Source organism: Pteropus alecto, unplaced genomic scaffold, assembly GCF_000325575.1.
Source record: "Pteropus alecto unplaced genomic scaffold, ASM32557v1 scaffold312, whole genome shotgun sequence".
Classification (NCBI taxonomy): Eukaryota; Metazoa; Chordata; class Mammalia; order Chiroptera; family Pteropodidae; genus Pteropus; species Pteropus alecto.
Window position 1 is genome coordinate 864,847 of NW_006433948.1, and position 13,525 is coordinate 878,371.

At 55.0% G+C, this 13,525-nt stretch overlaps 1 protein-coding gene across 1 annotated transcript in view; it reads left to right on the plus strand.

Moving 5' to 3' along the window:
* The window catches only part of AR (androgen receptor), a 78,563-nt gene extending 68,945 nt beyond the window's left edge, over positions 1-9,618 (plus strand). The window contains exons 6-10 of the mRNA XM_015586734.1: positions 767-1,054; positions 4,653-4,797; positions 7,780-7,910; positions 8,678-8,835; positions 9,450-9,618. Of these exons, the coding sequence (XP_015442220.1) occupies positions 767-1,054; positions 4,653-4,797; positions 7,780-7,910; positions 8,678-8,835; positions 9,450-9,605 (878 nt within the window). The 3' untranslated portion in view covers positions 9,606-9,618. The remainder of the gene's footprint in view (positions 1-766; positions 1,055-4,652; positions 4,798-7,779; positions 7,911-8,677; positions 8,836-9,449) is intronic.
* The last annotated feature ends 3,907 nt before the right edge of the window (positions 9,619-13,525 follow it).

Here is a 13,525-nt window from a genome sequence, read left to right on the forward strand (position 1 = left end):
CATTCCGTATTTGCCTGTCCGCTGTAGGATGAAGCCCAAACAGCTTCACATGAGACACACACACACCCTGTTACCGGCGGGTCCCGTACTCGTTTTCAGCCTCATAAGTGGCCATTCTCCTCGCCCGGCAGTGCCCACTGCAGCCGCCCCGGTCGGTTTCCGCAGATGCTCCTCAGCGCGTTTATCCCTTTCCACCTTCTCTGCCCAAGGAAGTCCTCGCCTTCTTCAAGGTCCAAGTCCAGTGCTGCCAGAAATCGTTTCCCGACTCCACCTGTGCAGAGACGATCGTCTTACGCTTTCGTTAATCCCACCGTTGAAATATTCACTGCTTTGACACTTTCTAGAGCTGTCTGTGGGTATTTACTTCTCCTCCGCTGGGCTGGGTGAGGGCCTAGGCCTTTCCTCTCGCCCAGAAGAAAAGGCTTAACAGTGAAACCGTTGAGTGAATGAATGACTCATGAATATATTAATGGCTGAGGTCATTGGAGGTTTGAGGTATGGCTACCGGAGGCTCTACTAGCTCTGTGTGACAAGGGGATGGGACAGACAGCCAGATGCGGATGTCTCGGATCAGCAGAGATTAGGAATGGGGAAGCATTTGTCGCACCCGTGTTATACTGAGCGTTCCTCCTTAAGCGGTGGAGTCTGTGGCCGAGGAGAATGAGCGTCCTGACTTTCTTAGCGCAGACCGCTTTCTCACGGGGTAGCTGTGCTGTGGGTTTTTGGCCACCGATAATACATCCAAGCTTCCCCTTCTCCCCAACAGCCCGGAAGCTGAAGAAACTCGGCAATCTGAAGCTGCAGGAGGAAGGGGAGCCTTCCAGCACCACGAGCCCCACCGAGGAGCCAACCCAGAAGCTGGCTCTGTCGCACATTGAAGGCTATGAGTGTCAGCCCATCTTCCTGAATGTCCTGGAAGCCATCGAGCCCGGCGTGGTGTGTGCTGGACATGACAACAACCAGCCCGACTCCTTCGCGGCCTTGCTCTCCAGCCTCAACGAACTGGGCGAAAGGCAGCTCGTACACGTGGTCAAGTGGGCCAAGGCCCTGCCTGGTAAGCGAAAGGGAAGCGGGGGCACGGGGTAAGGGAGGCGACAGGGCTGTCCGGGCGTTCCCTACCCATTCACTCACGCACGCTTCGCCGTCGCCGCCGCCGCCGCCGCCGCAGTGGGGGAGGGAATGGGATAATCCTCGCTTTGAACGTGAAGGGAACTCAGCCATCGAGGGGTAGAGGGGCGCTCATTCTCTGTGTGATCCCTTCCCGTTCTAATGTGTGAAGACAGGTTTGGAGTCAATCGGCGGTTTTCAGATTTTGCTTCAATGCTCTTTAAAATACCTTAGGAATCGTAGTGGGAGGAAATATTTGATAATGGTAAAAGAAATACAGAATTTTTGCTTAGCTTCTGCCAGGATAACCTCCAGTGACGGCCAGCTCACTCCTCCCCTACCCAGACCGTCTGTCGTTTGAACACGTGTGGTTACTAAAATATTAGAACCCAGAGATCCCCTACTCAAGGATTCACAAGCTTCCTTTAGCAGACAAACTTTTTATTTCTCAGACTTGTTACACTCAGGTCCAAACAGAACTGGCTGCTTCCAAGCCAGCGCCTTTCCCTCGCTCCCCCTGGAGAAGCCGCGAGTCCCTTGCAGAATCTCAGGCCTCTGGGGAGCACGGTTTGGAAACCAATAAAGCACAGGCTCTTTCAGTGTTCTCCAGATCCCCAAATCTGGTGAATCAAAGAATCTTTTGAAGCACCGGCAACCAGTGGAGTCAAAGTTTCTAGGGAACGGAGCAGTTTCACGTGTATGACCTGCTTTGAGCCTCATAAAACCCTATAAAGTAGGGTTTCTTCCCCCGTCGTAGAGATAAACGCCACCGAACCTTTGAGAAGCGGCATGCTCAGCCCGCAGGCCCACGTCAGAGGAGCAGGGCCGGCCCTCGTGGCCGGGTTCCCCCCTGATTTCAGATCCCCGCCCCATCACACTCCACCCATGGTCCGTGCAGGACTCCTGGGGCTCCGCAGCGCTGGGCTCACGGGGAAAGGCCAAGGCCTCATCCAAGGCCACTTGGATCATGATGCAAGCTAGCTGCCTCCGAGGACATTGCATAATAGTCGTCAAGCCCATTTTCTCGTTTCAACTCATAAGGCCCAGCCACAGCCACCAGCCCATCCCTAACACCTTCCCGGAGGCTGCCTCGCCAGTCACATTACTGGGAAGGAAGCCCAAGGCCTCGCCGTGTATGCACTGTGCCAAAACAGGGTTCACACGGGGAGGGAACCAGGAAAAAGCAGCAGAAAGTTGTTTGAATTCTAATCGCCCACTCAGCTGGACGTCTCGTAACAGAGATTCCGCTGCATCTTTCCAGCCGTTTGCCAAACACCTAGATTGCCCCACGGTGCAGGGTGCAGAGCCTTGTGGTCTATATCATTGCACTTAACCCTCACGACGACCCCATGAATCATACGGACTAGAATTTCCATTTCCGATGACAAGGCTCAGAACGGTTGCCTGACTTAACAAATGGAGCCAGAACGTGGCTTCACACATCCTGATTTCTAACTTGGTGGCCGAACGGTCACCCGGTGCGGATCATTTTGACAGAAATCGTACGACTGGGAGGTCGCTGGCTTTCCTCAGCCCAATGCCTTGCACGGACGAGTCTGCAGGCCAATAGCGATTCACCCAAGGAGATAACCTCTGAGCCGAAGTCACTTAAAAGAGGAGTTTCCAAAAAGCCAATTACCATGTTCATAAGAACTGCTGTTTATGTGATCTGCAATCACCTACTAGGTCAACTTATTCGCTCATTTAACAGATTGAGTTCCTGTCCTGTGCGAGGCACGACACTACGCACCCATACAGATACGTTCTGTCGTAAACCTTGTGCGATGCTGAGGATGTATGTAAATTGCCTAGTATAGCACCTTAAAGTCATAAGCTCTAAAACAACTTCCTGTTCTCTTGTTTCTATTTTTCCCTCCCCGTGTATGTTAAAATGGTAACTGTTAATCGAGGGTGGGCAAGTAGATGTGTATACACGGTATATTACAAGCAGACGTACGCGCTGCGGACGCTTAGCTGTCCGTGAGTTGCATGCACACGTGCTTCTGTTTCCTCCTTTGTGAACGCGCTAGAACAGTCTCTCCCTTGCGAATCGTTGTCAGCATCGAGCACCTAACACGGGAGGTGCCCGGTACGTGGCGGGTCGTTAGAGTGAGCCTTCAGTGCTCGGCCACCACTTCCACTGAAATCAGTTGCGGCCGCCACCAGACCCGCATCGAAGCCCCCACATGAGTGCGGACGATGGGCCGCCTTCGGGGATGCAGGCCACGCGGGCAGCGGCGCAGCGAACACTCCCTGGCTGCCCTTCGCCTCCCACACCAGAGATTCCGGTTATCAGCTCCCAGGCCCTCGCCCCAAGAGGTCCTTGGGCGTGCCACGCTTGGCCCCTGCACTTTGTCCCCTACTGGAAAGAGTCGGTCCCAGGCTTATTCAGTCCTAGGGCTTCGGGCGGGAGATCCTATGGGGTCTGAGGCTCTGGCTAGTCCGTCAGCATGTCACTAGAGCGACGACGGGAGGCACAGGCCTGGGAGCTGAGACCACAACCACGGTGGTGGCACGGGGGTTTCTACAGTCCCCGGTAGGCTTAGGGTATGCGAAAAGAAGGAAGGGGGCTGTGTGGGTGGCCGCGGACCCGCTGGGCAGGACAGTGTCTAGACAGTGCGGACTTTAGGCCTGAGCATGTGGTTGATGGCTTTGGCCATTCTCGAGCGGCGTCCTTCCGCCGTAAAGTGGGAAACACTTCTCTGGCCCTCAGGTTCCTTGTGGGTAAAATAAGTGTCCCATTGCCTACTCTCTAAGCTTCTTATTAGGGTCAGGCGAGGTCAACAGGAAGGTGAGCAGCTTCGTCTGGATTCGTGGAAGCATTCCTAGTGAGGGATAGCGAGGCACAATTGCAGCTGATTCTGTACCTGTTGGGGAGAAGAGACATGGGATGCTGGGGGGTGGGGATGAGCTCTGAGGTGATGCTCTAGAAACCTCTAGAACATAGCTGTATGCCTCCTGAGTCCGTGACATCTGGGATACTCTTCTCCGAGCTTACGGGAAATAATTTGGAAATCATCCCATTTTATAAAAGGGGAAAAAAAAAGCTGCGGGTCCTTAGTCCATTGAATTACTATTTCTCATCTCCCTACTCAGATACTTGCACTGTGCCGTGGGCTAGGGAGGAAAAGAGCATTTCACCTTATGCCGGTGCGTAATAACGCCCCGTTGCCGGGGTTGTTAGAAGGGACAAATACAGTAAGAGCTCTGCGACGTGAAAGGCGCCATTCCTATGGGAGCGATGGTCACTGCGCTGCATCCGCGGAAAGGCCGCGTGCCTTAGGGACTTGGTCTGCCAGTGACTGACTACCTTACGATCTCGGGCAAGTTCCTCAGCCTTTCCGTCGTCATCCCATTTGAGCAACTCAGTGAGGTCGGGACGCAGGGAACATCATCTCCACCACGTGCTTTGTTCTCCCCCCGATCCCCAGCACCCAGGCTTCCCGGGGCCACCCGGAGGCCAGAGGGACGCAGCCCAGCGGAGGCCCGCACACCACCCAGCGCGTCATCGCCCAGTCTGACCCCTTTCTCTTCCCTGTCCGCAGGCTTCCGCAACTTGCACGTGGATGACCAGATGGCAGTCATTCAGTACTCCTGGATGGGCCTGATGGTGTTCGCCATGGGCTGGCGGTCCTTCACCAATGTCAACTCCAGGATGCTCTACTTCGCCCCTGACCTGGTTTTCAATGAGTAAGTGCTCATGGGCCCAGAACTCACAGAAACGTAGTGTCCTGGCCACACCTGCATGGTGCTGATGATGGTGACAGCAGCGGTGAACCCATTCGACCCCTAGGTGGCTAACTGGTGGGCGGTGACAAAGGTTGAGCCCAAGCCCGATATTTGGACCTTAGATAGGCTTATTAGATAGATAAGCTTTGTCTTATCTAAGAGCCCATAATTAACGTCCCTCCCTTTCATACCGGGCGGGCACGTGGGGCCTGGGCATAGAGACGTTGTGACGGCTCAAGTTCCTGTGGTCCCTTTGCTACACCGAGGGCACCTGCCAGTCACCATTTGTTGAGCATGACTTGCACTAGACACTTTCTAAACCCTTTCTCCTTGAGCCCTCATGATAACCTGATTTCCCCTTCGAATCGTCTTTTTTAACGGATGAGGAAAATGAGCTTCAACAAAGATAAAGCGACTCGCCCAAGATCACACAGCCAGTGCATGTCGGTGACGGAATTCACAGTACGTCTGCAACTCCCAGCTCTTCTGCCGCCTCCTGGCGCTTAGTGCTGGGAGCGGCAGCTCCGCCAGTGTGTGGCCAGCTGCCTTTGGCCCAGCCGCCTCCCTGCCACCGGCTGTGTTTACCCTTCATGAATTTGGCCAAGGGTTCAGATTTTGAAATTAGACTTCTCTCCACTAAAATCTGTTCTGTTATTTCCCACGTCGTCATCTTTGGGCAAGACCCTTAATTTCCATGACCCTCAGTTTCCTCATCTGTTAATAAAATAGAACTTCCCTAAATGATTTGTTGACTAAAGTGGGAGCTAAGCACTGTGAAATGTCTGGCCCGTAACGGGCAGCAAATGAAAGAGAAGTCCCTTTCCGATCCCCTCTGTCCCTCATAGCGGTAATCTTCTCTGTATCTGCTGTCGCGGTCCCCGGATGGCATTATGAATGGAGCTGGCCAAAACATCTTCCCGAGGACCTCGAGCCAGCCTCAGCCCAGAGAATCCCTTCACTCAGGGCAGGAATTGACTTTGTCTGCCCCCTGGCCCCCTATCCAAGAAGAACCTTAAAATAAATTCTCCAGGCCAGTAGTTTCAGTGCGACAGGGCCATGCGGGGGAAAATAAGTGTCCCCAGCTGCCCTCTCCCAGCCGGCCAGCCCCGATAGCCAGGAGCTAAGAATAACCGTCAGGCTTTTGGCACAACCTGCTTTGTGGCTTCCAGATCTCCCAAGCTGCCATCTTCTGGGGCAGGCCTTAAAAACACCACTTCCTCTTCCTGTCACCCGCACCTCCGGTGATGGGGTCACCTCCCTGGGCACCTGCAGCATCCTCCCCACCCGGAGCCCCAAGACCTTTGAACGGAACAGCGAGGTCGCTTTCCGCCAGGAAGCCGGTGGCGGCCGATTCTGTAACCCTCGCTTCCTTCGCTGCCTCCCTCAGGGTCTCTAGAAACATCGCAAGCAGCGTTTCTCGACAGGGATGCTGTCGACATTTTCAGAGGAATCATTTTTCAGTGTGTAGGGACATTCCTGTTGGACTCTGTTTTGATGTCCCCGATGCCTGCCCACTGAGTGCCACGTGGGGTTCCGGTCCCCGAGACATTTGTAGCTCCCAGGAGGAGGGCAGGGCTTGCCCACTTAAAAGCAGCCAATGGATGCCAGCCTCCTCAGGGTCTCAGGCTTCTTTCCTCCTCCCGTCCCTGCGGAGAACACGTAGACCCTGGCCGCATGACCGGGTGAGCCGTCTGTTGCGTGGCGCAGGCCATCACAAGGGCACCTTCCCCCCTGCGCTCGGAGCGCCCCAGTTCCCCTCACCTCTGACCCACTCGCCTCTCCCCACCTGCCTCCGCCCCTCCGTTCCTGTCTTTCCTGCGTTTGAAGCCTCCCCGCCTTCTTCTGGCCCTTCCTCCCTGCTTCCTGTTCTTTTTCAACCTCCGAATTCGTTCCCTCGCCTTTCCCCCACTCTCTCCGTCCCTGCGGCCCACGGCGCTGTTACAGCCATCCTCCACGTCGGGACCGTGACGCCGATGGCCAAAGGACCACAGCGCTGTCACCCACAGCCCGGTCCCTTCCACTCTAGGCCGTCTCTTTCCTCACCACTTCAGTGGGTGTCGAACTCCCTTTCCTTTTTCCAAACAGAAACTATCGTTTTCTCTCCCTCTCTCCCCCCTGTTCTCCCTGCCCCCCCTGCCCCCCTGCCCCATCCCGAAAGGCAGGAAGGCCTCCGAGCAGAAGGATGCTGTACCTTCTCTCAGCAGCTTGCCCTGGCCTGTCACGGAATAGAAAGGTTGCTTTCCCCCATGAATCTGTCTGAGCCTTGGCCACTTAGCTACATAATTTCCAGGTGATAACGTGATGATCCGTTCACAAGTCACTGTAATGAAAGCAGGTCACACGTGCTTCTAACTTCCCAGCTGTGAGGCAGTCGGCTCTCCTCAGCAAGGGACATGTAGCTTGGACATAAAGAGACACTTCCTGGATGATCGGATAAGCATCAGAACTCACTTCAAAGTGACAACGGGGAAGCTCCTCCCCTGGGAGTCTTTAAAGAAATATTTAAATTTCTCATATGGAAAATGGCATTCAAGGCAACAGGCAGGGGGAAGTGGCAGTCCCTCGGGAGTGGATCTCAAAGGCCTGTCAACCAGAAGGCCTCCAGGTCGGGGTGGCTGGAAGGCAAGTTCTGGCTCCGGCTGTAGCGGGATGTTAGAGCTGCTCAGGGAGGCCGTGCGTGGGTCCCATTGTGTCCATGGGCTTAGGCCTTCCTGTCCCTTTCTCAGAGAAGAGGGGCACGGGGACCTGCATCCTGGCCAGGGGAGATGAGGCATCATCAGGATGTCAGCATTTTGGAAAAATAATAATCTTGTTCCTTGTCCCTGACGTGCCACCAAGAGAAACAGCAAGCTCTTGCCGAGCCTGTTGGGGGTGGGGGTGGTGGAGGAACCAGAGGCAGCTCAGAAGCGCCTCACGCCTCTCCCTCCTTCCGTGTGTCCCCAGGTACCGCATGCACAAGTCCCGCATGTACAGCCAGTGCGTCCGAATGAGGCACCTCTCTCAAGAGTTCGGGTGGCTGCAGATCACGCCGCAGGAGTTCCTGTGCATGAAGGCGCTGCTGCTGTTCAGCATCAGTGAGTGCGGGCTGGGCGCCCCGGGGCTCGTGGGGAGCCGCCTCTCCCCTGGGGGTCATCAGCAGGTAGAAGCGGGCTCCCGACATGCTCCCCCACCTTTCTGTCCCTCTCCTTGGCCTTCACTTTTTCCTAACGCGATGTTCATGGCTAGAGACCAGTTTCCTTGCTAAAGGCCACCTCCGTGAGGTTCCCACCCGCGTCCCAGTCTCTCGGTGGCCGGTGGCCAGTAGGGGGCAGGTCTCAGGACTTTCGAAGGCTAGTACCGTGGAAAGCGGCAGGGACCATACGTTTCCTGTAGGGCACAGGGGACTGCCTCTCGGGAGGAGCTTCCTCTCCTGCCAGCAGGAGGAAGCCGAGAAGCAGCTCAGACGGGGTCCCCTTGGCAGCCGAGGAACCGTTCTTCAATGTCCCCTGTAAGCACAGTGCTGCCTCGGCCTCCGGGCGTGAAAGGCAAGGCGGACCGTCATACTCAGAGCCATGCGTTTTGTCCAAATCGGCTGCACTGTGCAGAGCCCGAAACCACACAGAGGCCCTAAGGGATGTGTACGTGAGAAGGCGAGAGAAAGGCTCGCCAGTGTTACTTACTCGGCGCCCTTCAAATCTGGGCCGGCCAGCCTTCCCCGCAGAGACGCTTAACCGCAGGGAACCAGCTCCACCCTCCCTCCCTGTGGGCTGGGGGTCAAGGTCGTGGTCAGAAATGGTGGTGCTTTGTCTAATGCGCCTTCGCGGGCTGCCTCCCTTCCCCGTTCTGTCTTCACCCGCATCAGTTCCAGTGGATGGGCTGAAAAATCAAAAGTTCTTTGATGAACTTCGAATGAACTACATCAAGGAACTCGACCGCATCATCGCGTGCAAGAGAAAAAACCCCACATCCTGCTCGAGGCGCTTCTACCAGCTGACCAAGCTCCTGGACTCCGTGCAGCCTGTAAGCAGATGGCGCAGGGCGCTTTGTCGGGGACGGCGGGCCCGATACACCCAGACGCTAACGTGTTCTCCTAGGGTCTGGCACCACCTGTTGGGTGCTGCGCCCCTTCCCAGCTGGCTCTGAGTGTGGTCCAGGAAGAAAACGCAGTGGAGAAGAGAGGAGCACAGGTCACAGTGTCCCAGCTGGACACTGAAAAAGAGGTGGAGGAGTTGAGAGCACAGCAGTCGAGACTCAGGGCAGGGGCGCAGAGCAGATAGTTCTCCAGGCAGACAAAACACACGTGGATGTTTGTCCCCTCTCCCCGAGTCATGTGCGCGTGTTTGCATAAGGAGGGGAGAGACCGAGGGAGAGACAGAGTGAGGCCCCCCACCCTGGGGAAGGGGACAGTACAGGTCCTGAGTCACAGCCCACGATGGCGCAGAGCCGTCGGGAACTCCCTGGGGACCATCAGGTGCGCGTGCGCGCGCGCACACACACACGCGCGTGCACACACGTATACGGTGAGAGGACCGAGGCCAGGGAAGAGGGAGGAAATCAAAGGCAGGTGGACAGCCCGGAAGCCAGCCCCTCAGCAGCCCCGGTTCCCATTCCCTGCCACCTGTCGCCCCCTACAGATCGCACGAGAGCTGCACCAGTTCACCTTTGACCTGCTGATCAAGTCCCACATGGTGAGCGTGGACTTTCCGGAAATGATGGCAGAGATCATCTCTGTGCAAGTGCCCAAGATCCTGTCCGGCAAGGTCAAGCCCATCTATTTCCACACGCAGTGAAGCCTCAGAAGCCGCCCTAGCCCCCTTCTCGGCTCCCTCCTGCCTGTCCCAACTCTGCAGTGCCTTGGGGAATTCCCTCTACTGACGATGTGCCCGCGTCCTCGTCCCCCACTCTGGGCTCTCTGCTCTCCTCCCTTCTCCCCGCCCCTCCCCCGCCCTGCCACTTTCAGGCTCTGCTCCCTGCCATGGCCCTCATCTGTGTTTTGAATGGTGTTGTATTTCTTTAAATCTGTGATGATCCCCATGTGGCCCGGTGTCAAGTTGTGCTTGTTTATAGCACTGCGCTGTGTGCCAGCCACACAAACGTTTACTTACCTATTGCCACGGGAAGTTTAGACAACTAAGAGTATCTAGGAAAGCAAAAAGAAAAAAAAAAAACCCAAACCAAACCCCCTTGCTAGGATATTCTTCCTCTTAAGAAAAGCAAAACCGAGTCCCCAGAGAGGCTAACAGTGACTGGAATAAGGTGACCGCGACAAGCCCACGGGGGAGTCGCTGCTTTTCCCCCAGCCCTCCGTATTTGGGAGGCTTTCCTTTCTGCCACTGGCTATTGCCGTTACAGGGCAGGGTGACCCAAGAGCTGAGTTGGTGGCGGAGACAGATTTAAGATAGGACAAAGAGAACATAAATCAACAGTAGCTGCCCACAGCCTTGGCCCCTGAGGGCTAGACCGTGCCACTGCAGTGCAACCCAATTCAAAACGTGCTTCTTTGAGAACTTGCGTGCATGTGACCGCCTCCCCCTCCGACCCGCCTCCTCTCTGCCTTCTGCCCCCTCCCTGGACTGACTTTCAGCAGCTTTTCTAAGAACTTTGAACTGAGCGTTCCCTTTAGCCAAAGCTTGGCCACTTCCACTGAAGAGTCGGACCTCAAGCAGGAGAGGAGAGTCCCCACCCTCTTGATCCAGCTGCTTTCCCATCGTGGACCAGGGCGGGGCGTGGGGCTGGAGTTGGAGGGGAAGGCCACAGTGGCTCGGCCGGCCTGCTTAGGACACCGAGAAACTGGTCTTCCCCTGCCCCCTCCGCCCGCCTCCTCACGTTTGGTGGGTAGGGGCTCAGCCAGATGGTGGCGAAGCTTGACCCCCGCTCTGGGCGCGTTGGCAGGCCCTCTGCCGACGGCCCCAGCCCCTCCAAGAAGGCTAGCGAGCCAGCAAATTCAACATCTTTGTCTAGCTGCCACTGGGCTCAGAGACCTCTCGCCAAATGTCTCTCATCAACCCCCAGATCTCTGGAGCCCTCAGGCAAATGAAGGAAGGCATTGACGACATTGGACAAGTCAGGCGTCTTGCCCTTGCCCCCCAGAGGTGGTCCACCAACTGGGGACATGCCAGCTTCTTCCTTCAGAGCAGCTAACGGGGCTGCCTGGGCTGCGGTTGAGGAGAAAACTCAGTTACCAGGGTGGGAAGAAATGCGGGCGCTAGAGCCACCCAGCCCTTCCACCTGCAGCGTCACAGGCAGAAGAGACAAACCAAGAGGAGACCGCCCACTGCATTAAAGTCTTCAGAGGCAAAGTGCGAGGCCAGGTGGGCGCCGTCTGGTGGCCACACTCGCACACCCTACCTCTGTGGCCGCCCCTCGGCCTGAGGGAAGCCGAGACACACTACAGAACCGTGGCCTCTGCAAAGGTCTGGCTGCTGTGGCTCCAGTGGGCTCCCCCCAACCCCACGGACTCGGGGTGTGTTCCTGGGACAGCGGTGTCATGGAGTCCTTGGGCACAGCTCCGTTTCGTTGACTCTGTCCCCAACCCCAAATGCAGGGGGAACGTCCACCTACTTTCTCGTCTTGGCCCCTGCCTCCTTCCTTAGCCTTTCAATTCATCATCTAAACTCAAGAAATCAGGAGCCAGTCACCAAATTGCCCATTTCTGTGGGTCCACTTGTTGGGAAGACAGTTTCTGAGTGACGTGACGCGATCCGCATGGGTTTCCTGCCCCGACTTCTGTGTTGATATTAATAGCCAAATGAAGTTGCAAAACAGCTTCTTTAAATAACAAGGGAGAGAGGAACCTAAGGTTGGGCGATGCACCAGCCCAGGACTGCTGGAGGAAACTGAAGCCCGCGGGTCCTCCTGCTGGGGTAAGCGAGCCCAAGTCTGCTTTTCTTTGTCATGACACTATTCGGCTCATATAAGCTCACAGGATCACTTTTAGCTGTTTTAAACAAAACAAAAAACCGCCACTCTTTTCAGTGACACTAGGTTACATTTCACTAGCTCCTTTACATCTCCTTTGAAATGATTTTCATCCTTTGTGGTTCACGTCGTTCGTCTTTATGGATTTTCCAAAGGTGACTTTTGTCTTTATGAATATATATGTTTTTCATTTGTGAAAGCCAAAAATCTGTAATTAAAAGCGCCAACAACCAGATTACTCCGAATTTCCGAATGGCAAGAAACAGCCTGAATGAGGCTTAAGGCCAAACTGGTCTGCAACGGGGAGTCGATGAGCAAAAGACGTTTCGCTCGCCTTTGTCCTCCCAGAGGTAAAAGGGGGATTTGTTTTTTCTTTTGGCCACTGATGTTCCAGCCCGTGTCACTGGCAGAAGTCTCATTTTGCATGCACCCTGCTCCATAGAGTTGACGTGATTGCTACGCTGCGGCCACCCGTGAACGATTGGCCACCCGGGTGGGCTGGAAGAGGAGGCACACACACAGACAAGTCACGGGGACTGTCCCCAAACAGGTTGGCAGTGTCCGACGGAGTCAGAGAGTGAGGAAGAGAAAAAGGAGCAGCGTAGAGAAGGCCCGATCGCCAGCTGTGGCCCAAGAGCAGGGCCGGCAGTGTGAGCTCTTCTCACTCGTGGGGCGGGGCGGCTCCAGCTGGCCCCCGCCCGGCCTCCGAGCCCACCTGGACACTGGGTTCTTTGATCTACGGCTTTTCTGTGCCACAGACGGTATCACAGCCCTTGGAGAGTTCTTTTTTTTTTTTTTATAATAAGAAAGGGGTGCTTTGAAGGACTCTGTCATATCTTTGAAAAGCAGTGGTACATATATATTTTTTATATATGTTCACTGGCGCTAAAAAAAAATAGCTTCGTTCTGTCCCTCTCTCCTTTGGGTAGTTGCTGAGGGCTGAGAAATAATGTGCTGAGACTCGAGTCCCTCGCCGTCTATAGTTTATCTCTAGACGCATAGCTACATACATAGCAAGGGGAATGGTGTCTGTATGAGAAAGCACATCCACCGTCACGATAGCGACGTTACTCAGATGGCCTAACTTGAGCATCAGGTAGCTTGTTTGTTAGATTCATTAAGGCACAGCCCAGACACAGCCTTGCTCTCCTTTCTCCCTTGATAGTTGGCAGGGAGCAAAAGCCCGAGCCGCTCCCTCTACCCCTCCCCGACCCTGCGCCGGGGTCGCCCTTCATGACACTCTCTGGACAACTCAGTAATGGTCCCTGCATTGTCCCTGGAAAACAGGACGCCGACTACTCATTATTCTGTGCCAGTCGCCCAGATGAGAGGGCCCTGAGCCAAGGGAGTGGCCTTCATGCCCGACCCCCCGTAGGGAGTCATGGGAATCAGGAATGCTAAAGCACAGGATCAAGTCCCAAAGTTACTCAAAACAAGCCATTTAGCATGTGCAATTTCTTGTTAAAGGAAATTTCTACCCCCGCTGCCTTTTACAGGCAGTTCTATTCTCATCAGTAATCTCTTTGAAAAATCTTTGAAAGATGTTTAAAAAGACAAAGAGATAGAGCATCGCATCATGTAACCAAAGATTACACTGTATCTGCTAAGATACCAAATGTTTTAAGGGCAGGGAGGGACTGAACTGTAGTGCCTCTTTGGTGAGTTATCCAAAGACAAAAGGACTTTCCCTGCTGACGGACTGAGCAGTTCTGTTTAGAAACACGCTTAGAAGAGTGGACTTGTGAAGAAAGGTGGGATTATGGGTCCTTCACTAACTGATTTTTGTACGCAG